The 25,646-nt window shown below is 45.1% G+C and overlaps 2 protein-coding genes across 3 annotated transcripts in view; one reads left to right on the forward strand and one right to left on the reverse strand.

Moving 5' to 3' along the window:
- The window catches only part of SULF2 (sulfatase 2), a 349,962-nt gene that overhangs the window by 232,229 nt on the left and 92,087 nt on the right, over positions 1–25,646 (reverse strand). The window lies entirely within an intron of this gene.
- Positions 14,208–17,967, forward strand: LOC143836350 (uncharacterized). Its single transcript, XM_077335551.1, has 4 exons — positions 14,208–16,189; positions 16,841–16,924; positions 17,104–17,187; positions 17,467–17,967. Exons 1-4 carry the CDS (start codon positions 15,568–15,570, stop codon positions 17,964–17,966), a joined length of 1,290 nt encoding a protein of 429 aa, XP_077191666.1. The 5' UTR covers positions 14,208–15,567; the 3' UTR covers position 17,967.

Consider the following 25,646-nt stretch of genomic DNA (forward strand, 5'->3'; position numbering starts at 1 on the left):
GACCAGTTAGGTCGGGGCTCCAGGATCACTTTATACGAGTCCCGTCATAGAGCAGTCTGCCCAGTGCGCAGTATGTTGGCCTATTTGTCTGTGCGCCCCAAGGGGCCAGGGTGCCTGTTTCTGCATAAAGATGGCTCGAGTTTCTCAAAGTATCAATTTGGTTCTGTATTGAGGAGCTGCCTGCGGAGGGTGGGAGTGCACACGAGGCTTTACAGTGCACACTCGTTTCGCCTAGGGGCTGCCACTCAGGCTCATAGACAGGGAGCTTCCCCCCGACAGATCATGAGGCTGGGCAGGTGGAGGTCTGGGGCTTATAAGAGCTACGTCCGTCCTGTGCAGCGTAGTAACCTCTGACTTGTTTCAGGATGGCTCTCACCCCACCCGCTGGTGTTGATCGTGGGACACAGCTACGTATACTGGGCACGGCGATATGCAGAGGAATCCGGTTGGACTGACCAGTTGGGCCTGGAAAATCAGTTGGCACTTCGTTGGAGAGGCTATCGAGGGATGTGTTGGCCTGCCCTGAGGAACGTTGTCTCCAGTGCCGTTTTTGAGTTCGGGATTCCCGCAGTTGTTATAGTTCACCTGGGAGGCAACGATCTGCCAATAACAAAAAGCGTTCAACTGATAAAGAACATCTCCTATGATCTGGAGGCCTTGCATCGGCGTTTTCCACAGTCCCAAGTCATCTGGTCCAGTATCGTGGAGCGGCTGGAGTGGCGGGGAGCCCTTCACATCGGGCGTGTGAACAAGACTGTGCGAAAGATCAACAAAGCCGTGGCCAGGGCGGTGGGATCGTGGGGATGTTTGGTGGTAGACCACGGGGACATTACGAGCTTGCGCCCAGAATTGTATAGGGCTGATGGGGTACACCTCAATGTGCTGGGGCTGGAGAGATGGCTTTCTGGAATTCAGGCCACGCTTCGGGTTTGGCTGAGGTGCGGGCAGTTGGCGGGAACGAGGCCTTAAAAGGCCTGCGTTCTGGTGGCGGAAATGGCACGGTGAAGGAGCCTCTTAGAAGGGTTCGATGAAGGCATCGGACTGGGTAAGTGGGGCCTCAGGCCTGAGGCGGCTTGAAGCGAGCTAGGCCAGCCCGCAAGGGAAGGCTGGATGCTCGCTGAGCCGGGTGGCCTATGTGTCAGAGGAGGTCTGCGCCTCTCTCTGGCACATCAGGTTGGAACACCTCCCGGTGAGGGGCTCGGCGCTCCTGGGTGACCTGCCTCCCAGGGAAGGGGGCAAAGGGGGCACCCATGAGCGTTGAGCCAGAAGGTAGCGGTCATACCGCAGGGTGAGGCTCCTTCAACCATGACCATTGTGTTGCCAACTTGCCTAGTGTCAAACAAATAAAAGCTGTGGCCATATTTGAAGCCATCCATGTGTCAGCGTCATCCTTCCGCCCCCCTTCAGCGCGCCTGCAAGTCAAATGAGGCTGGGGACTTACCTCGGCCCCAGAGCCTCTCTTGACGAGGCGGCGGGCGGGGGCGGCAGAGGACGCTCAGCGTCCTGAGAGCGGGAAGGCGAGGCAGGGCGAGGCGCAGGACGTGCGCGGGCACGCCAGCGCCGGCGCTCCCGTCGCGCCTATTTAAGGCGCGGCTGGTGGCGGCACGCCCTCTTTCCCCGCCCGGAGCCAAGGCAGCGAGCAGTCGGTACCCACCCACCCACCCTCTTATTGTTGGGTTATAGTGTTGCTGTTGCTATTTACTTGTTATATATTTTTGTCGCAGCTTTTATAGGGCGGAAATGGCACGGTGAAGGAGCCTCTTAGAAGGGTTCGATGAAGGCATCGGACTGGGTAAGTGGGGCCTCAGGCCTGAGGCGGCTTGAAGCGAGCTAGGCCAGCCCGCAAGGGAAGGCTGGATGCTCGCTGAGCCGGGTGGCCTATGTGTCAGAGGAGGTCTGCGCCTCTCTCTGGCACATCAGGTTGGAACACCTCCCGGTGAGGGGCTCGGCGCTCCTGGGTGACCTGCCTCCCAGGGAAGGGGGCAAAGGGGGCACCCATGAGCGTTGAGCCAGAAGGTAGCGGTCATACCGCAGGGTGAGGCTCCTTCAACCATGACCATTGTGTTGCCAACTTGCCTAGTGTCAAACAAATAAAAGCTGTGGCCATATTTGAAGCCATCCATGTGTCAGCGTCATCCTTCCGCCCCCCTTCAGCGCGCCTGCAAGTCAATACACGTTGTTGTTGTTGTTGTTGTTATTGTTAATAATAAATAAATAAATAAATAAATAAACTTCCAGGGGCATTGCAGGGAGATGTGGCTTGCTGGCATCACTTCCAGGGTTTCTCAAAGCCTGAAGAACATTTCAGGGGTTTCTCAACAGTAGGAAGGATGAGAAAGGTTGCCTTAGGATTTTCAAAGTAAGAGGTATTCAAATAGGGTTTGCTACTGCCTGCCTCTTTAACAACCCTAGACTTTCCTGTTCTTCCCCCAGCCAAATACTAACCAAGACTGACCCAGATTAGCTTCCAAGATTTGATTATATTGGGCTATCTTGGTCAAGATATTACTTCTGCGTACTAGACTGTACAAACCATAGTATTTTTCAGCATGTACACTTAAAAGAACTGTAAAGCAATGTAGATCACAAGATCTGTCAGAAGTCTCTGTTTCTCCTTCAAGTCCTTTCAATCTTTGGTTTGACCTCAGAAAGAAATCATGCAGTCAGTGGATTATATTCTAGGATAAATGCAAAAACTCCCCATTATTTTGGAAGCAAACAAACTTCTGGAAAGCGCAGTTCTGATTTTCTAAATGGAAATGGAGGTAAGTAATTTCTGCCACCCTCAGCAATGTTCAAGCACTTTTATAATATAAATGCACAGAAAGGCTTTCCAGGGAAGAATGAATGCAGATACTAGACTGATACAATAACAACACATACGCATGTTCTTGCATAGGGCTACTGTCCCATCAGTGCTTTTCTGGGGGAATTTCTCATGGAAATGACTAGTAGTACAAGTGGAAAAAGTGATTTAATTAATGACTTAATTAACCTTAAAACAATTTTGCAGGGCCTGCAAAACTGAGCTCTTCCACCAAGCTTTCGGTTGAGGCCAGTGAAGGAACTCTACCAATCCAGAGCCCAGAAGCCCCTCCCACCACCATCTATGTCTCGCAGGTGGAAAAACACAAATGGCAGAGCAGTAAACAACATACAACTGCTGAGAGGTGGAGTTGAAATGTTCTAATTCCAAGTGTCGTGTTAAACATTTTATTGTTACAATTTCCACCATTTGTTCCTTGAGGGTACCATGAAAAAAATTTCATTGTAAACCGCCCTGAGCCAACATGGAAGGTAGTATATATACTAAAAATAAAATAAATAACTTAGGCAGAAAGCCCAATTCGCAATACAATAAATTGTGCCTTGTGCTGCTAATCATTTCTTTAGGGACAGGGACACTGAACACAGACAGCTTTTTTTTTTTGTCTCTGACTCAAAGGTTAGCAAATACATGTTGATAGAATTTGGACCAAAGGTTTGTCTTGGGGAAATCTACATGCAGTTCCCCTTTCAAATACTTTTATTTTTTATTTTATTTTTTGCTTACTGGATTACGTTTTTAAAGTTTTGCGTGAACCTTCCTCAATCTTGGCTGAGAAAGAAGAAACACATTCTTTGCTCAAAACTAAATTCAATGAATCAAGCTGCCATTTTTTCCTAGAGTTGTAGGGGATAATTTATAACCAAATATATGATACATCTGCAAACTTCAGTTATTTCAAATCTATTTGAAAGAAGGTCTTTGGTTACTAAGGCTTCTGCAGCAAACATGTGTTGATATTTTTAGATATACATTATGTCTTTTATCAGAAATTATGACCATTTCCCCCACAGTTTTTCAGCTAAGAATAAATCTCCTAATATCTCATAGAAAGATCTTGGAACCAAGCCATGCTAACCTCTTCACACTTCAGGCAGTTCATGGATCCTATTTCACGGCTCATTCAAAAGGAAGATTAGGAGGACTTTTTCCATTTCTTGTTTTAAATGGTTTAATTCACAAGGGACTAAAGTCAACATAAGTATCCAAAAAGCAGCATACTTCCTGTGTAAGTCACATTTTGTCATCCTGATTAAACCATGATGTTCCTGTATAGGGCCATAAATTTATGTTGCTTTTAAAAACGTTCCTGCGAGAAGTACATAAGTAGATATTCAGTTTTGATGCTAGAGCAAAATCTTTCTATTTTAACCTGAAGGAAGAGATTACCACTTGACATAAAAAGTAACTAGGTGGACTCCACCAAAGCAATATTGATATTAACTGTGCATCTATTTTGGAAGCTATCATCAGATGTAAGCTTTACTGTAGCAACAATAAGACCATAAAGCAAATTTTCTATTAGTTTTTCTTCTCTTGCATATAGAATATTTTATACCCATAGTGGAATGTCCAAACTGTACTTTATAAAATCTCTTTTAGAAAGAACAGGGAGGGAGAACAACAATCTATGCTGTAGAGACAGATTTTATATTACACAGAATCCAGGTAACACAAAAGGGTCAAATGCAAACGTGGAAGCAGAATATAATTATCTTTCTCTGAAATGCAGCCAAAGCAGATGGGACCGTAACCTTTATACATGATCCTAACTGTCTTTAATTGGAAATTAAACCCCGTTATGGTGCTTTTCCCCCTGGACTTTCCGAAAAATAAAATGCAGTCAATTAATCTGTATAGTTGACTCAGCTAGGTAAGGTTTTTTGAGAAAGGGCGGAATGAAAGTCAAAACATAAATCACTAAAAGTTAGAATGCATGGTGGGAATGGGAATGAGTGATCAACACATCTGCATGCAGTCAACAATGTTGTCCCCCTACATGTTGCATGGAGCTTGTATGCATGTAGACGCAATGAGAATGCAATGGTGACTTCTATTTCTTTTCATGTTTGATTAGAAGATTTCCCTAGCATGGTGTTCACAATGTAGGGCTCTGGATCCAACGGTAAACTTTGTCACAAGTATACATAGTGTGCATGTTCTCCTTTATTCGGCACATGCCATTTCAGCTTCAGATTGGACCACAGCTGCAGGTGGCGGAAAACATTCACTCCCACTTACTGTTATCCCAAATAGAAATGGTCCACAGAATAGGCTTTTGGCCCATTGTGGAAGGTAGACATGTTTTAATGGTAGTGAGCCACAATGTTCTCCAAGGCTGATTGCTCTTCAGTTTAACAGCATGGGTGGAGCAAGGGGGGGGTGTTGAAGCTCCTTCTACATGTGTGCTATGGATCAATCCAGAAGACAGAAAAACAAACAAACCATATATGATTGTGATGGAATTTGTAGTGTGGTTCCAGGTTCCTATCTTCTCACAACCTGTCTCATGGAAATTGTAATCCACTTGAAAACCCTGATGGTAGGAAGGCAGATTAAATATTACTTCATAAACAGTTTTGTTTTTTGTCAAAGTAACATGCATGTGGTGGAAAGTGTGGTCAAGTATCAGGCAACTTATGGCAGCCCTGTAGGGTTTTCCAGGGCAGAGATGAACAGAGGTAATTTGCCACTGGTAGCCTCTGTGTACTAACCCTGGACTTCTTCAGTGGTCTCCCAGGGTTAGATTAACTTAACTTCTGAGATCTGACAACATCAGTCTAGCCTGGGCCATCCAGAACAAAGCAATGTATATCCTTTCCCTTATTAACTCTTTCAATGGCATACAATAAACTCACCGTTCAACTATCAAATACTATTATTATTTATTAGATTTATCCCCCTTAAAGTCCTACTGAATTCCTCAACATGGTGAGGGGGTGAACTGCAGAGGTCACAACCCGCAGGCCAATTACAGAGGCACGGGGAAGGACCTGGCAACACACCCCGTATTTTTGGCCAAGAAAATTCTATGGAAAGTACATCAAATTTAAAACCAATAAATGGGTTACCAAGTGACTGATAATAGAAAACTATGCCATTTGTAAAACCGTGAGACTGTCACATTAATACTTATCTGGAAAATGTCTCAAAGATATAATAATAGACAAGAATTTGGCCACAGATTGTGTGACTGCAGGAATAATGTCAGCCAATAAAAAGGAAATTGCCCGAGGTTCAATAGCAATTCAATAACTTGCTCAAAATGGGGAAAATCCAAAGTTCTCACAATGAAGAACATTGCTTATAAAATAACAGAATGTGATCAATGGTCTCAATCATTCCAGGGGCACAACAACAAAGGTGTTCAGACAATGGGGGTATTACTAAGCCGTCCCTTCAACTCAGCAGCAGGTAAAGCACTTGGTCCATCTAGCATCAATGATTGGCAGTTGATAGGAAGAGTAAAATATTTTAAATATGGAGGGAAACTTGCTCAGGAGAGGTGGGTTTCTAAGGCTAGAATGGAGCATATACAGCAAGCTCAAAACTCCATGCCAATTCTATTGAGTTTTACTACTGCTGTTTTCCTCTTGCAGTGCTTCCTTGTAGACCATGGTTTGGATCACTGCAATGGAATGACCAAGAAACTCAAATTTGCCATCCACAATCAGAGCAATGTGCATACAGAGGTGTAAAAAAAAGAAAGAGTTGGAATTGGATGAGGGTTATTTTGTCCGTTTATCATCTTCATATTTGCTTTATTCATTGTTTCCCCGTTTCAATTTGTTTATCATTTTGGGATGTTTCCATTGGTTTCCTTGGGAAATAAGCTTTTTCCTTTGTTCCTTCACCCTACTGGGATGAGAGGCTGTTGCAATCATGCCCAACCCCAGACAGAAAAGAGAGTTCCCATTTTACAGGCCATTAAAGGCAAAACACATTTCAGAGTGTGGATTGTTTGTTTCCTCTCATTAGGATGACATTTGCAGTAATTATACGCTTCACCCAAGAGATTGTTCCTGCCAAACTTCAAGTGGGTAGGAAAAAGCATCCCTATTTTAAGGCCATTATTCTGACTCGCAGAGTAGACAGCGGGAAGCAACCCCAGAGAACAGCCAGCATGGAAGAATGGACAGAGATAGCAGTCAGGAGTCCCAATATAGGCAGGCAGAGTTACAAAGTAGCACTGACTAAAATGGGGCTTGCTTCTGAGTAAACCTGCTAAGCTTCTGTAAACTCACTCCATATGGGCCTTCCCTTGTCCTTGACACGGAAATTGCAGCTGGTGCAAAATGCGACTTCTAGGGTCCTCACTGGAACACCTTGGAGGGCCCATATCCAGCCTGTGTTGAGGCAGCTGCATTGGTTGTGGCCCAGTTGCTGCTCAGATCAAGATCAAGATCTTGGTATTGACTTTTAAGGCCCTTCGCAGTCTGGGACCACATACCTGAGGGATCACCTGGTGCCTTACGCCCCCCACTGGGCTTTACGCTCTGAGGGTACAAATCTTTTGGTGGTTCCTGGCCCACGGAAGATCCATTCGGCCTCAACGGGCCAGGGAATTTTCAGTCCCGGCCCTGACCTGTTGGAATGAGGTCCTAGAGGAGCTGAAGGCCCTGCAGGAGCTTGCATAGTTCTGCAGAGCCTGTAAGATGGAGGTCTTCAGTTGAAACTGGGGCGCCTTCCACACTGAACATTACCTGCATTGGGGCTGTTGGTACCTCAGAATGTTATAGTCCCCTGAGTTGTTGTGGGAGGGAGGTGAGTGGGCAGGGTAGGACTTGGGTTTTTATGGATTATCTCATCACTGGAGTGGGTTTTGGTTTTATCGTTTTATTGTAACCTGCCACGAGACACTGTGCAATAGTGGCCGGTAATAAATCCAAATAATAATAGTAATAATAATTATAACAACAACAACAATAATAAAGATTGCTCTTAGACAGCTCACATTTGGTGTCTGAAGACAGGCATGGCGGCAATAAAGATGGAGCAGATGTGCTACTTGGAAGATGGGTAATGGGGTCAAATGTCAGCTATGCAATATAAACCACTATTCTCTGTTCCTGGTGGTTCAGTGAGGATGTGCTCTTGTGGTAAACAATCCTGTGCAGTGCTGGTAATAGCGAAGCCATGCAATAAATGTGCACAAATAGTAGCTCTCTGTAGATGATCATTTGAATGCAAGCCATTCAGTCACAGTGAAATCAACATGTAGAACTCTTCACATGGTAATACTTGAACTGTGTACCCTATGCAAATAACTGAGTGGTGCAACACCAACTGAGCTAGAATTTGTATGAGAAGGACTGGGGTATAAAAGAAGAAAAGCTCATAATCAGTCTAATCCAGACTTTCTCAATCAGGGTTTTGTGAACATAAAAATAGCCTGTCTTGTTATCCTCTGCAGTGGAAAAAAACCCCAGACACAATATAGGTACCTATGCTATTGCCACTGGGGCTAAAATCTATCCGAGTGGCACTTCCTTGACTTGGGGGAGAGAACAGGAACTTCTTCAACACTGCTCGCCCCAAAGTCAAGGAACTCCAAAGTTGTGGGCACTTTGACTCTTTGTTAATCATCAGATTAGCTCACATCATGAATCCAATAGATATAAGATGTTGCCTTATATTAAGTCAGGCCATTTGTCTACCCATGACAGTGCTGGGAATAGCTTATCAAGATTTAGGCTGAAATTTTTCATGTCACCTATTACTTGATACTTTGAACTGGAGACCAGCAATTGAACCAACAGTAGAGGTGGTTGTAAGCAGCTGGAGGCCAAAACCTAACATGACAAAACAACACGTGTGAGCACAGATCACACATTTAGTTTGATCGTGGTTTGCTGTTTCTGAAACAGGTGTGCACATTTCCTTTCTATCACTGCATTTTCATGCCCCTTAAAGGATGCACCTGTATCTGTTAAAAGACATCTCGGGAAGAGATTCAGCTAGAACACTTTATGGCTGTGCATCATAAAAAGTTAAAGCTACTCTAGAGAATATGGCTTTAGCAAACTACTTAAGATATAAATAGTTTACAGCATTACTTTCCTTATACTTTCCTCCACCCATCTTCCACATTTACTATATATAACTTTGGATCTTTAAAAACCCTATACAGTAAATAGCATCAAGCAATATTCTTACAAGAAGCCATTAAATATATAATAAATGGATTAGCCAATAAATAAATCAGCTATTACTGCCCTTGGCGTATTTGTATTTAACTCTTTACAGCTGATGCATGCTGCCACCGTTCTTAAAGAACACCAGCAATAACATTAGATGCGATGAACTAGACTGTAACTTTGCAAGCTGTGTTCATCAAAGCAGGGGTTTGTTAATTTCATTATACTGCCAAAACCACATGCCAGGAATTGCACTGGGATCCAGATTAGATCTTCCCATGTTCTTCTTTCCTTCTGCTTAAGAGCAGGGCAAGGCAGATGGTTAATTAATCTATCAATTTTCTCATTGCTTCTTATCCCACCGTTTTACATGCAAATGGATAGTTACTCTGAATGTTGAAGCATAGAAGATTTTCACATTATCGTTCTAAACCGGATGTTATTCATTGATGGCTTGATTTCGAGTAAAGTGATATAGGGATGGGGGTTTCATACAGCAAATTTGCTTCTGTTAATGAGCCATCTCTGAAGAGCTATGGTTATTTCCACCAGTGCCACTCCCCCCCTCCTTCCCCAACATCTCTTGGAGCTTTTTTAATGTCCTAAGTTGAGCGCTGTAGTGCTAAACCAGTATAGCACTTAAGTACTATAGCGGCACCACTGAGATGCCTTGACTCAAAGGCTTTACTGGAGTGATGGACAGCGCTAAAATAGTAACATTCCAAGTGCTGAAGTAAGAAGTAAGTGAAGGGCTAAAATTCTTCACTAGGCAGAGAGAGCTGGAGCAACAGGCAGCTCCAAGTATGCTGTGTGCTGGATGGAGAGGATTTTGATTCTGGTTGGCATACTGACAGAACTTGTCTGACTTCACTGAATACTGGGTAAAGGAAGGTATCTTTAGTAAATGCTGAAAGGTGATCTACACAGTGTCTGGGGACCTGGGACAGATATTATGGCAGAGGGAATTTGGGCAGTTAGTTGATACTCCCAATTCAGGACAAAAGGAGAGGGGAGAATTCTTCTAAGGAGAGAAAGAGGTATCCTGCTCAGTGGAAAAGGGGAAATAAGGTTGGAGAATTTCCTTAGATGTGTGTGAGAGAAAACTTGCTTTAGCCTCCTTAAAAGTTGGAGGGAGCCGGATGGTACTTCTAGGAATGGAAAGTGGAGGTACTAGTATAAAGTACTTGCTTTCTAGAAACCAGGGGAGTTCACAGGAACTCACAAAGATAAAAAGAAGCAGATGTGTTTTGGATAAACATTGACTATAACCTCTCAGTGCTAAGAAAACATAACTAAGGAAAAAAAACACTCAAAGCATGTAACAGAGAACTTTTAAACTACAAAATAACTGGTTTGTATTTAAAAGCTCAATCTCCTCATTCTTAGCTACCCATTTCCTCTTTATGAAATAAAATATTTTGTTTGTTGTTTGTTAACAACCTCTCAGACCCATTTTGACAAAGAGCTTAAGAAATGTGGTCTTTTATTTCTCAAAAAATTCTAGAGCTGACTAAAGTCAAGAAGTCTGTCAGTGACAGTCAGCTTTATTTTATAATTAAGAAACCGTGCTACATGGGCTGCCTAGTCTGTGAGAGAAAACCCCTTGATTTTGGATGGAAAATTTACCTCAAAGTGGGGAAGTGCATAACGGTCCATCATAACTGGTTTAGTGCTATTGCACTTAACTTAGAATGTTCTAACAAAAAGCCAGCAGAAGACCACATGGCAAAAAAGGGCAGAGGGAAAAGTGGCATTGTAGAAAGTGCAATGGACATTACAAACTGAATACCACAGTGATTCAGAAAAGCAATGGAGGGGTAGAAAACAGAAGAAAGCCGTTCCCTTCAAAAGCGGCTCAACTGCACTTTGCTATCCCTACAGAAGTCGGAAGGTCAATAAATTCCACTAGCAGCTGGTTACTAAAATGAGACTGTCTGAAATGACAGGGGGGAAATCCATTAGCAACCAGTTACTAAAACAGAATACAAAGGCAGTTTGAAAATGGCCAGTCAGAGTAACTACCCATATTGAGCTGCATAACCAAAGGGAATAATCAGGACAGCATTTGTTAAAACCTCAAAGTCCAAACAACAGAAGGAAGCATGTGCAAAAACTTCTGCTTTCTTTGGCTTTTTCAGTAGCTAAGATGCATCCACGCCCCAAAAGCATAGGGTTGTAGAAGGAGGAGGCCTGCAAATCTTTCTTCGTGATTGTTAAAAGCACCTTGCCTTGAATGCTCTCCTGCAACACCAGACTGCGATGATGTGACTTGAATATATTACAAACCTTCAGATTGGGTCTGAGAGCTTAATGACATGGTGCCAGCAATGCTCAAACAATGGCCATCCCACATCAGAGTTTGTTTTGCAAGCCTCAGGCTTCTACAGCTTGTGACCCACCAAGCTGAGTGAATCCACTGGGATGTGCACAGTGTCTTACCTGGGGCTCACTTAGCTTCCCGTTTCTGCTGCTTGCCTTGCTTTGCAAAAATGGAGAGGGGTTTGCAAAGCACCTCACATGGTTGGCAGTTTGCGTTCGGCTCACTCGACGGGTCGCAGGTTGCGTGGGCTTGTGTGACTCGTTTAAGCCTCTATTAATTAAATCAATGCAGTTGTGTACATCCAGAAACCCCGGAGAGTGAGAGGAGCCATCTTTCATGCTCGGTTTGTGGGTGGAAAGTTTACACAACATGACACCATAATAACTGCCTTCCAAATTATACCCTGCGTGTGTATGAAATGGGAGCTAAGCACAGACACTTACAAGCAAGGCTAAGAAACGCAAACCAGGATGGGGCTGCACACAGCAGGCTTGATTCTCATTGGACCTAATACAGGGGACAATATCCTGTGGTCTCCTTGATTGCACCCTTTACTAAGTGCACCATTCATCATATATATGAATGGCGGTCATGAAGTCCCATTCAGTCCTACGGGGAAAAGTCTTGATGACAATCTTGTCACGGTGGCAAAATAAGCTCATCACTTTTGAAATAGGATTGCCTGGTTAGCACTGAAAGGAACACTGCCCAATCTATAATCTGCCAGTGTGTCACTCAACTCCTTTATCTGGTGCAGGAGGAACCGCTATGTACTAGGGTTACAGATTCTATTATGCCCATTTATCACATGCCAGGCATGTACACTGTTTATCAAAGTCGTGAAGTAGGCTACAAAAAATTAGATATTCAAAAGATGAACAGAAGGATGGAAATGATATTCCTTGCGTGGGGCTAAAGTTGGTCTAGGGCCAGCCCTACTCCAGGGGTATCATTCTGGTCCCTTTTGGTACCTAAGCAATATTCAGAACAATTCTCAGTACATAACCCATTTAGGTGCTTTTGAAAGTGCTCCCCGCTTACACTGGAAAAACAGAATAATTATGTGCTTTGTTCCATGGAGTGAATCGGTGTTCTTTATTGAGTAATACCATGTTTTAAAAAATTATTCCATTGATTCTGAGTCTCAGATCGAGCCTGTTCATAGCCTCCATTATAGGTTTTCTTATGCAGAAGAATTAGCGTGGGATCACAAAGTAACCTTTAAAAGGTTAATAGTCACTAGAAATAAATGTTAAGCATATTTTCTCTTTCCTGATAGGTATTATTCAATTAGTTTAAAACAAAAAAAGTCATGCTTCAGTTCAAATACATGCTCTGAGTATTGAATAGTTTCCCTTGTGTTTTATAATGATATTTTCTGGAACACAGAGATACCTTGGATTATTTCAGTACTGTATTTTACTTGGCAGGAAATTCAAAAAGGCTGGAAAATTGTCAACTTCTTTACAGTTTCTGTTCCTTAATATTCTATAGATTGAAGCCTGCTTCTAAATCTGAAGCCACCAGCTGTACTATTCTAATAAGTATCAAGGCAGAAAGTAAGAAAGGACCCGGGGGTTATAGAAACCTTAAGGCTGGGTCTCTGGAATTTTCTGGAAGGTACTACTTATGAGCCTAAGGATGGATCTATACAAGGTTAATCTTTTATTTATCATTTATTTTATTTATTTATTTATCATACTTCTATACCGCCCTCCCCGGAGGCTCAGGGCGGTTTACATTATAACAGAGAACAATACATAAAACAGTATTTGAAGTTTGAAGGGGGGGGGATTCTATGTAGCATCCTTTCCTTTTTGCTGACGGAACCCAGTTGTATACAGATATTTCTGACCAATAGGAGTTTATGGTGAGTTTTAAAACATATGAACTCAATAGCAAAACTACCCTTTACTCTAAAGTGAGGCAAGACACATACACCTTTCTGTATAGATGCCAGGCATCAGCAAAAATTACAAAATAGATCTTTTCCCTTTTTCCATCCACCAAAGATCAACTGCACCTTCCTCTCCCCCACAACTCCAGTGGTGTTCAGGGGATGGGTCCTATCATGTGTGAATTGAAGGAGTTCATGCATGCAGGTAGTTCTTCACTGGCTTCTTCTTCCCTGTTCAGGGGAGGCAGCGCCTATTCGTGGTCAGAGATTACTTGTGAACAAAATACCACATGAACAGGAGGCTGAACTGAAAAAGGGAATCAGGCAAAATTGCCATCCTACACTTTTACATTAGGTTAGCAACCCTCGTGTATGGTTCACGGAGGTCTTTGATAAACAGCAGAAGCTATTTGGGGACATTCTGGGGATGAGGCAGGCTGGTATGCAACCTGACCTTGGATATTATTCTGCAATTGCACTATACGCAGGGGTGACCAAACTATGGCTCTCCAGATATCCATGGACTACAATTCCCATGATCCTCTACCAGCACATGCTGGCATGAGCTCATGGGAATTGTAGTCCATGAACATCTGAAGAGCCACAACCAGACACCTATATGTCTCCACAATCTTTCTCGAGGCACGGCAGGAGAGGGTTTCTTGGGGTGTGTATAGTTCTTGGGGGATAATTGTTGCTGCCATCCTGGATTTTTATACATTTTGAAGCAATGTTTCATTGTATTTTATTGTTTTAGCTTTGTAAACTGCCACAAGCTGGCTAGTCTGGGAGTGGCAGTAAACAAACAAATGATGATGATGATAATAATAATTATTATTATTATAGATACTGTGAAATGTCAACATATTTTTAGTTCTGTAAATGTAATATGTAGTGTCTTTCTCTTTTCCATATTTTCTGTTATATTACTGTTTTCTTTTCTGAATAAACAATTTAAAAAAAAGAAAAGAAAAGCAGTGTGAATAAAGAGATATGCAATTAGGATTCTGCACCAGAAGTCTGGGGGGCATTTCCCACGGCTTAAAAATAGCACAATGGTTGCTGATTGAAAACGCTACTAATTTGCCATAACGCACGACGTCGTAAACAATCTGCAACAATCCTGAAACCGACCCGCAAAAAGCGCTTCGTTGTAGCGCTTCTAGGGGAATCCAGAAAACTGGATTCACCCTCCGGATAGCGATACACTCCTGCAACCAATCTGCAACAGTAGCGCTAAAGACCTGTGCGTTACCATTGTTGCGGGTTCTTCAAAGTCCCTCCTCCCGAGCCTGTCCTCCAAACTTCCGGCGAACTGTTCGCCATTTTTTTTTTCTCCGAGCGAGCGGGGATCTACGAGGCAACGGGACAGCGACTGGCTTTCAAGCACGATCACTTTCGGAAATTCTGCCCGGACACCACAAGAGTTTTTCACAAGCACAGTGGCACACACCGTCACGTTCCCAAAATTTGCCCAAAGCTTAAAACCCCGTCTACCATCGGCCAGTCCTAGCGGAGTCAACGTACAGGGAGCATTTTAAAAAATTTTCCTCTGAGCGTGCCAACGAACATTCGCCGCTCGCAGTCTCCTGCTTAGCTTAGAGGGGTTCAATAGACGTGATTCGTGGTGATTTCATGAGGGGCGGCTTATGTGTAGTGGGTCTTTGTGTGGTTCCCAGTGCGTGCTTGTGCTTGGGTGCGGACAACCCCTTCCATTGGCGGCTAGACCTCCGGCAAGCGGAGTTGCCGTCCCCCGTTCATTTTAAAAAATTTTCCTCTGAGCGTGCCAACGAACGGTCGCCGCTCGCAGTCTCCTGCTTAGCTTACAGGGGTTCAATAGACATGATTCGAGGTGATATCATGAGGGGCGGCTTATGTGTAGTGGGTCTTTGTGTGGTTCCCGGTGCGTGCTTGTGCTTGGGTGCGGACAACCCCTTCCATTGGCGGCTAGACCTCCGGCAAGCGGAGTCGCCGTCCCCCGTTCATTTTAAAAAACATTCCTCTGAGCGTGCCAACGAACGTACGCCAGTTACATGTCATGTTTGGTTGATTTATGCTGTGGCTGGTGAATATTATTGGGGAACTGCCGAGTACTGCCGCACTTGCTCTCGGTTGAACACCGGCATGCGTTTGTGTAATGGCGGACATTTTCCTAAAATGGCTCCCGCTGCATGTTCAAACTGCTCTTCTCGCGTGTAAACGAATACGCGCATGCGTTAAGTCAAACAACAAGGGCGCCAATCTGGCCATTAGGAGCAGATCCTGTTCCCGCGCGAGGAGTTTTGAACGTGACATGTGACCTGATGTGGCCAATGTGCGTGTCCCCTGCTGCCCTCCACCAATCAGGAGCCGGCTAGTCCCTTTGTCTTTGTGTGCGGGAAGGTATATGATCCGTTGCACCCTGCACCTCCCACCACCATTTTGCTCAGCTACTAGCAAAAGCAACATGGAATCGTCTTCTCAAGCCTCGTCCGTCCCTGCAACCGGCCGTGGCCCAACTTGGAGGGACGCGGAGATCAGGGACCTGATCGGGATTTTCTCGGAGGAGAAAATCCAGGACGCGTTCCAGTCCTCCCACAGGAATAGGGAGGTTTTTGAACAAGTGGCTATTAAGATGCGCGCCCTGGGCCACAACAGGACCGGCCTTGAATGCCGGTCGAAGACCAAGACAATGAGGGCAGAGTACATGAGAGCCGTGAACCATAACAAGGGTTCCGGCAACGAAAAGGTGACCTGCCCCTACTTCGAGGAGCAGCGCCAGCTGTACGGGGACGGGGAAGGATCCGGCAGGCCGAAGCGCGTCGGCCGGAGCCTTAAGGTGGTTCGGAAGCCGGCTGCCCCGGTCGAGGAACCACCCGCTGAGGAGGATCCCGGCGAGGGAACCTCCTCCAGCTTTCGCCCTCCACCCCCCGTCCAGCAACGAGCCGCGGAATCGGTAACGCTGGACCTGATCGCCATCGTTCCTGGGGAGCCAGAGGAGGCTCCTGAGCAAACGCCCCTTGCCTCCGGTAAGTGATTTTCTTTTTATTTTATATTTCCTTTTAAGCAAATGTGTGTTCTGACGTTTGGGCATCGTTTTCTCGTGTGTTCGTTGCAACGCATAATACGGTAGGCTGTGGAGAGCTTGCTGTGGTTACTATTTGAAACGGTTTTAATTTTATAATTTTATAATTTAATTTTTAAAAGATTTTAAAAGAAGGTAGGCTGTGGAGTGCTTGCTGTGGTTACTATTTGAAACGGTTTTAATTTTATAATTTTATAATTTAATTTTTAAAAGATTTTAAAAGAAGGTAGGCTGTGGAGTGCTTGCTGTGGTTACTATTTGAAACGGTTTTAATTTTATAATTTTATAATTTAATTTTTAAAAGATTTTAAAAGAAGGTAGGCTGTGGAGTGCTTGCTGTGGTTACTATTTGAAACGGTTTTAATTTTATAATTTAATTTTAATTTTTAAAAGATTTATTAAGATGGTTGGCTGTGGAGTGCTTGATGTGGTTAGTATTTGAAACGGTCATGTTTAACCAACAGCCCCAAAATATTTGCAGCATGCCTCGCCCATAGGCCTTCTGCAGTACTTTGGCTCACAACTTTGGGAGCTTGCTTTGTGGTTCATGGTGTATGCTTGCTCGTTTTTCACTATTTTCTGCTCTTGTCCACAGAGACACAGTTGCCAGGGACGGGGCCCCTAGAGTCTCCAGCAGCACCTGACGTGGATAGTGATTCGGGGGCATCAACTAACATTGGTAGGTATTAGTAAAAATAGGGGGGGGGGCTGTTTTAACTGCTTTGTGCTTTTCTGTTTGTGCAGGGCAGCAGCACTGCTAAGAGAAAGAAGAGAGTCCCTCTGCGTTGCTGGTGTAGGCTTTGAAGCTGGCTTTGCCACCCTTTGGTCCTAGATCTGTTTTTTTTCCTTTTTTTGCAGATTTCATACCCGGAACACAGGAGGAGGAACAGCCTAGGGTGCTTGGACCTCCTGCCCGGCGCAGGCGGATACAGATTCAAGATGGTGAGCGTGCATGACCTGTTCCTTTCGAGCCATAGCTGCAGGACAATGTCGCTAGGCACTAACCATGTGCTCCCTTTTAATTGTTGAGAGTCCTGCTGTGCAAGTAGGCAAAAGTAAAAGCACACCATGGGCAAACAAACAATAGCCATGTGCTCGCCGGGGATTGTTTAAATTCTTGGCAGGAAAACACGGGGACAAAAAAGAACACCATGTCCACCATGGTGTGTTTTGACTTTTTGGATGTTACTAACAGTTTTGTTTCTCATTTTTTGCCAACAGAGGTTCTTTCAGATGAGGAGGAGGAACCACCCCTGGCTCCAGGCAGCCCACCACCTAGAGGTGCGCTCCCAGCAGAGGAGAGGCTTACGAGGGAACGCGGCAGGCTGAGGCGCGTCTCCGTCTTGACAAGCGTGGGAGAGAGGCTCCTTGAGCACTGCTATGAGGAGTCACGGCGTGCCGCGGCCGCTGACCAAGCCATGCTCACACTCATTGCCCAGGAGGGGAGAAAATTGAGGGCAGTCCTTAGAGAGACAAACCAAATCCTACGCGAAGGCGTGGAGGAGGTGCGTCTGATAAGGAGACTCATGGAGAGGGCTGTAGCGGTCATGGAAAGGGCCTACCCTCCACAAATCGCCCCCCCACCACCACCCACACCAACACCACCACTTCCAGCACCCACCCCACCGACTCCCTCTCAGAATGCCTCCACCCAAACAAGAAGGAGGACTATTCTCGGAAAGAGAAAAATAAAACCAGCAGACAAGTACTCCCCCTCCTAGTTTTGCCCACTTTTTCTATTTCATGTTATCTGTGTTTTGTTGTTTGTTGAATAAAGTTTATATTTTTGACTCTGTCTCTGTGTACCCTACTGTAGAATCTGCAAGGCTGAAAGCGGCCTCTCTAGTGATTGTGTATATTGTGGTACTGCTGTGTGGGTTGGAGGTTGGAGGGGTGTTAGTTCAAGGAGTTTTAGGAGTGTGGTGTGGGGTTAAATATGTGCGAGTTTAAGAAGTCACACTGGAGTCTTGTTATAAAATTTGCAATAACATTTTATTTTAAAAAACATTTTAACAGGGGAAAAACATTAGGGAATGAAACTTGGAGCCCCACCAGCACCACCACCCCCCACCCCCCTGGAAAACCAATTTTTTTTAACAAAAGTATACATTTAACAGGGGAAAAACATTGGGGAATGAAACTTGGAGCCCCCCCCCCCAACCCCTACCCCAAAACACAAACAGGAAACAAAACTCAGGTCCCACCGCTCCCCTCCCCAGCCCCTTCCATCGCCCTAACTCTCCTGCACAGCCGTCCCACGGTCCCCCTAACTTTGCGCCGGAAGAGCTCTTCGTCCTCCTTCTTCTTAACTGTGGGGAGGGAGAAAAAGTACACATTAGTACCACACATATTTTCAAATTTCTTTAGTTTACATGCATACACTTTTAAGTGGCCTTAGCCACAGTGTGAGAAGAGTTGGGCAGTGGGGAACATAACCTACGCTCTTCCGCCTCCCTCTGTTGCCTGTGCTGCTCAATCTCCCCTTTCAGCTCCGCCACTTGAGCCTCCAGGGAAGTAACTCTGGCCTCCATGGCACGCAGCCTTGCCTCCACAGTTTCAGCTATAGAAATCAAACAAAGAATTTGATCACACTCCAAAAGGAAGCATCACATCAGGCTCCCATATGGCTCCGTGTGGGTACACACACATGGGTCTCCCTCACAGACATAAAACTCTCACCTGCAGCCTGTCCCGAGGTGGAAGGTCCCTCTTCCTCCCCCTCCTCACGCTCAGGTGCTGTTGCCAGCTTGGATGGTGATTGTGTGGCTGGGCAAAGAAAAAGACAAATCATAATTAAAAGCACACAAAACAGAGATGAAACACAGCTGGTGGACACACCACAGTTAGAGTCTAAGCGCATAACCAAAGTGGTTCTACAGTACTGGCTGGCTAAGTCTGAGGGGGTTGACAGCATCTAAATACTTTCTCGAATTTCATTGGGGACAGTAGGGGAAAGAGGCAGCTAGTCATTCCATGCATGTTTAAGGGCAAAACACAACGAGGGCAGCACTCACCCATATGCCTCCTCATGTCCAGGGGGGGCTTCCCAGCCTTCTCCCATATTTTCACCATCTGGTCGTGGAAGACCGTCCTCCCACTTGGCTGCGGGATCCCCCCCCACTGTTCCAGACTGTTTAGGAAGTCCAGCTTAAGGCGCTTGAATTTTGTCCGGACCTGCTCCCAGGTCCGGACATAGCCCCTCTCCCTCAGCTTTGAAGCCAACACCAGGTAGGCACCCTTGGTGTGGCAATGGGTGCTGGCCATTAGGCGGCCAACACTTTTTGATTGTAGCACCAGCTCCAGAAGTGCCTCAGCCTCGGCGCGCTGCCAGAAGGAGCCCTTCCGTGGCTTCGGCATCTTCGGAATGACGGTTAGGGAACGAACGTGCGTTGCTCCGATCGACCACCCCGTTTTTTAAATGTATCAAAGCTGCCCACCAATAAAATTATTCCTTGGAACATGAGTGGATTGATCCTCCGGTTTGACAGGGGTCGCCAATACTTCCTGGCTACCCGCCTCCCCGAACTTTCCCCATTCAGCGCTTCCGTATTGTGTTTGTCAATTTCAGTGGGGAGTTAGCATTTAGGGCTGTCAAAGTGCTTTTGGACCAGAGAATCCCCGTTTTTTTGCTGGCAAAGTACACAAACCGCACAAGACAAGGTTAAACAAAGAACACAAAACTTTATTCAACAACAGAGTAGGAAAAACAATTAAACACGCCTCCTGTTTCTGTAGATGTGGGTGGCTATGGCGTCCCGAACCTTGCACCCCTCAGCATATATCCTTTTTCTCCTTGCTTCAGGGATGTCCTGTGTATCCTGAAGGACTACAGGTTCAGGTTCGTCCTCAGGGAAGGGGATGTTATGTCCCTTGTCCTCGCATATGTTGTGCAAAATCACACATGCGATTATCAGCGGAGTCACATTGTCAATATGTACATGGAGTCGTGACATTAAACAACGGAACCGTGACTTCAAACGTCCAAAGGCACGCTCCACTACATTCCTTGCCCGGGAGTGACTGAGGTTGTAGTGGCTCTGCACGTCCGTCCTTGGCCGCTTGTAGGGAGTCATGAGCCAGCGTCGTAATGGGTAGGCTCCGTCCCCGAGGACCAACGCCGGCACACGCACGCCCTCAATGGTGGCGGTGGGGTTTCCTGGAACAAAGACCCCTTCGTCCATGGCTTTCCTGAGGTTGGATTCCCTGAAAACAAGGGCATCATGCCTCCTGCCACTCCACCCCACCTCGGCATCGATAAACCGGCCGGAGAAGTCCACTGTTCCTTGCAGGAGAACAGAGCAAAAGTCCTTCCTGTTCCCGTACTCTTTTATGCTTCCCCCGGGGGCACGGATAGGGATGTGGCTTCCATCGACGGCCGCAAAACAATGCGGGAATCCAAGCCTGGCAAACCCGTCCATACTCTGGAATAAGGGAAAGAAAAGAATATAAGCCATGGCATGTCAGCGTGGGGTGTATCGCGTCTTCGTTGCTGACCTGTCAAACAAGAAAAAAAATTTAAAGGGCAAAGGGGATGGAATGACACTCACCGCTCCAAGCCGGTCTCCGAGGCACACGACTTTGCTGAACAATTCCGCCTCCATGGCGAGGCAGAACTCCTTAAGGATATCGCCAACCGTAGTGACTCCGAGTCCGAATTGCTGGGCTACTGTCCGGAAGTACTGAGGGGTGGCCAAGTACCACAATGCGGCAGCCACCCTTTTTTCAACTGGAACGGGGCGCCGCATGCCAGTGACTTGCCTCTCCATGCGTCCACGTAGAGCCTCCACGAGTTCAAAAAATGTCCCCCTCGACATCCTGAAGTTGGCAATCCAGTGGTCATCATCCCAGCGAGTCCACACAAAATTCTCCCACCAGTCAGAGGATCGTTCGTCCACCCAGAACCGGGGGGGGAACCGGACCTCTGCCAGAGCTTGCCAGCGTTTCTTGGCCGCCATGGTTACCCTTACAGAACGTCTTCTGCTGCTGGTCAGCGTTCCGGCCACCCGTTCTCGGTACTCCGCGATAGCATACGTCCGACGCGACAAGGCGGTATTCATGCGCTGGACCACCGCGAGCATGTAAGCCAGCAATTGAAAAATAAGCCTCTCCATTGCAACGTTGACCTGTGCTGCGGGCAGTAGGCTACGCAAACAAAAGAGTGAGGCCGACCGCGTGTCTGCCCAGGTGCATATAAGCAGGTAACCTGTGGGCGTGTACTGTGGGCGGGGATTAACCAATCAAACATGTCAATGCATCTGGTTCCTAGAAAACAATAGAAAACACGTTCCAAGGGCGCCAATGATTGGACGATAACGCGTTGCTACGGGGTTTCCTGGGTTTTTTAAAAAAAAAGGGAACCCCGACAAGTTCGGCTTTAGGGTCGAGGTCAAAGGTGTGCCTGCAGTTTGATTGACGGGCACGGGAGGCCAGAAGCGCTAAAAAGGGACCTCCTTTGTAGCGATAAGACGGAGAACCGGAAGCCTGTGGGTTACGAAAGTGGCGAGAAGTGAAAGTGCCAAATTCCGCAAAAACCGCAGCTGTGCGTTACGGGCACGGCTAGTTACATTTCGCTACTTGAAGTAGCGCTTTCACAAACGGCAACCAAATAGCAACTTTGAGCTCTGTGCGAAATGGCCCTGGGTATTCAAATAACTGAAATATATCTAGTAAGTTATCTGGTTGAACATTTCTAAATAACAACCAACTATTTAACTATTTTGTGTTAAGTATGCAGGCATTGAACTATGTTTATGACTATGCAAATGCAAGTATTGTTTCAGCCAATTGCTAACCGTTTTTAGGTGCCTGTGTGACCAATCAAATTCCTTTTGTAAGGACCAGTCACAGGGTTTTGTTAAGGGCTAATCAGGGCCCTTGGTGGGATGCCTTGACTGTACAGAAGTCCACTGTGTTCTGATGTTCCTTGTTCGGTGTTTCTGGTTGGAGTTCCTTGTTCGGTGTTTCTGCTACCAATAAAGAGATGTTGTCACTGAAGAAGTGCATCTGTGTCTACTGAACCCATGGGATTAATATTTAGAATGTTAACAAAGAAAGGTGATTTACAGTTCAGTCTGGATGCTTCTAATGAAACACAGCTTGGCCACCTTGTTACCAGGGATACAGAGATGGACACATAGGAACCTTGAAAAGCACAATTTCAGGAGGACAGCCATGTTGGTTTGCAGTAAACAAGCATGATTTGAGCCCAGTAGCACCTTAAAGACCAACAAGACATCCAAGGCATAAGCTTTGGGAGCTCTGGCTTTTTAAAGCTTCTACCCAGGGCATCTAGTTGGTTTTTAAGCTGCTACAGGGCTCAAATTTAACTTTTCCTAGCATTTGGTTTCCCAGTGATTTTGACAGATAAAACAAGCCATGGACTTTCTTTTCAAAAGAAATAACAAGCTCTGGGCTTAAAAAATGTTTCCAGGCAGTACTGAACATTTTTATGATTATACAAATAATGTCACAGACAAGTGGTGGGTGGGGAAGAGATGATGCATGAGGCCCACGATTTTTTAGCATGTTGCTTACTTATCTCCAAGAACTGCAGCTGGTATGGGATAAGGAGGGGGATGGGAACCATCTCCTTAGAAGATGAATAGTTTGCTGCATGGAGGAACAAAGTGTAGATAAATATAAATAAACATTCATGGAACGCAGCCTGCTGTGTATCATTCTGCCAAAGTGGAGCAAAGAAAAGCTGCTTTAACAGTTAAGGCAGTACAAAACAACAGCACAGATCTGCTCAGGTAAGCAGAGTTTTGCTTGCAAAAACAACCCCTCTCTGGAGCTTGTTTGCCAATTTATTACTCCTTATTAAAGATACTTTTCAGCCACTGAAATCAGTTTGTCTGATTGTACAAGGGAGCTCAGAAGATTTTAAAAAGCTAATTCTTGGGAGCATGCTTTATCAAAGGATATAAAGAGCAATCTGAAAGACACTGAAGTATTAACATTCAAACAGCATCAATAATGTAATTAATTCCTGCTTTAAATCTCCTCTTCTGTTTCAAAAGTCCTGTGAGATAACCAGAGTTTTAAACACACACACATGCACACACACACACACACACACACACACACACACACACACACAAATTCCTGAAGATAACAGAAAGGCAATTTATTCAGAAGGAAAACTTTCCATTTAGCATGGTATAAAAATGTGCTTAGGCCAGGCTCCTCAAAAGTTCCTGAATTCCAGAGAGGGGTCAGAGGGGTGGAAACAAACTGGATGGAATTGAAACTGACCCCCTCAGTGCGACCCAAAACTTGGCAGAAGGCTTAAAGCATGGGCAGCAAAGACAAGAAAAAACGAAAAGAGAAGGTGGCAGAGGTCTTGAAGAAGGAGAAAAGGTCACTAAAGACGAGGTTTATGACTTTTCATCCTTTGGAGCAGGGCACTCACATGTTATTGATGTCAAAAGAAGAGGATATAATGGGAATAAAAGTGGGAAGTCACTTGAATGAAACATAAATCAAACACAGCTTTCAGATGGCTTGAACTGGAGTAAGTCTGTTTAGAATGTGCACTGAAAATCACTTCTGAAGACATATCCCTTGGCCACTTGTGGCTGAATGCGCAAACTGATTCCTTTGGAATCTATTATGCTTGCAGTGTTAGGAGATGGTAGTAAAATTTTTATTGGTGCTGACAATCTGTCTTGGTAGATAAACACATACAAATTGCATCTTGACACATTTATTAAATGATGGACATGAGAGCCAGTTTGAAAAATAACTATATCCATTTCAGTACAAGACCATGAAGAACCAGCAGAAACAGCTAGGTAAGACAACAAAATCAGAGTCCAATAGCAACTTTAAGACCAACAAGGATTTATTCAGGGCGTGATCTTTTGAGTGCAAGCACTCTTCCTCAGCGCTTGAAAGCTCACACCCTGAATAAATCTTTGTTGATCTTAAAGGTGCTACTAGACTCTGATTTTGTTGTGCTACTTCAGACCAATATGGCTACCTATTTGAAGCTAGGTAAGATTTTATAAGAGATAGTAAAGCAGGGCTCCCTGTTTGCTTAGTCTGCAGTAGATGGTTGAGGGATTTGCAATTTCCTGAATGGCTACTACACTTTATAATTCTCTTGGGGTGGGGGGAGATGCCTTTTAATCAGTCTGCTGTTAATTAGTTTTCATTGACTTCTTTTATCCATGTTGTCTTGGATGATGTATGTATGCAACATTTTTACAGCTTCAACAGTCTTCTGTACAGCCTTACTGGTAGGCTTACAAATCTAGAACAAACACATCACACAAAACAAATTGGCTAATTTGGTGAGTTTATATGGCTATTCTTTGAAAAAAATAGGTTTCTGCATTCTGCTAGTATAGTGCCTACTAAATATTGGCGTAAAGAAATTGTGTTAGTATTAATAGGTCCAATAGAAAAGCACATGCAACAGGTCCCATGTTCAACCCCAGGGGCAATCTCAGTTTAAAGGTAGTAAAGCTTGGGAAAGTCCCATCTCTGCCAGATCCCCAGAGAGCTGCTGCTAGACTGAGCAAACAAGATTGAGCTAGAGGTACCAGGGGGCTGATTCATTATATGGCATCTTCACAGACTCATTATAACAACCTTTTCAGAATCCACATTAAATCCTGCATGCATTCTTTTCATTAAAAAATTCCTCAGTGTTCAAGTGGACAGCTGTTTCTTGTGAAAACAGCCTTTTCCTCCTCAGCCAGCGTCTCTGGCATTTCTTTAGAAAGCCTTTCTGTTCCACTTAGAGATGCCAACCTCCATGTAGGGTGTGGGGAGAACCCAGAATTACATATCATCTCTAGATTACAAGGATCAGTTTCCCTGGAGAAAATGTCTGCTTTGGAGGGTGGATTTAATGGCATTGTAACCCACTGAGGTCCCTGTCCTTCACAGGTGTCCAACCCCAAACCTCCAAAAAATTTCTAGCTTGGCGCTACCAACCCTGTGACCCCCACCTTTTGCCAGTGAGGACCTGAAAACCTTAGTTCGCGTTTCATCTCCCTCTGTTATTACCACCTCCCCCCTCGCATTTCTAAAAAAACTTCGCCAGTAAGCCCTTGCCATCCTGGGGTTGAGCATTTCCTCCCTACTCTTTCTGAACCTCGGGTTTCTGAAAGAGCAGGGGGGAAATGCCGAAAAACCAGGCTGGCAAGAGTTTATGAATGAAACTGGGTGGAAACAAAGGGGCAAAAATGAGAAGAAAGGGATATGAAACAGCAACATTAGTGCTCCCTGGAAAATGCCGTTCTCTTCTCAGCTTGTGTGTTCTAATGTAATGGGGTTTGAAATCTCTAATTTCTTAGGTCAGGCTCATCTGCTTATGTGTGTGGAATGGATATTGCTCTTCCGAGATGGCAGCGTGCAAAAGCTTTATGTGATTTGACATCCATACCAAATGC

The sequence above is a fragment of the Paroedura picta genome, chromosome 4, assembly GCF_049243985.1.
Source record: "Paroedura picta isolate Pp20150507F chromosome 4, Ppicta_v3.0, whole genome shotgun sequence".
Taxonomy (NCBI): Eukaryota; Metazoa; Chordata; class Lepidosauria; order Squamata; family Gekkonidae; genus Paroedura; species Paroedura picta.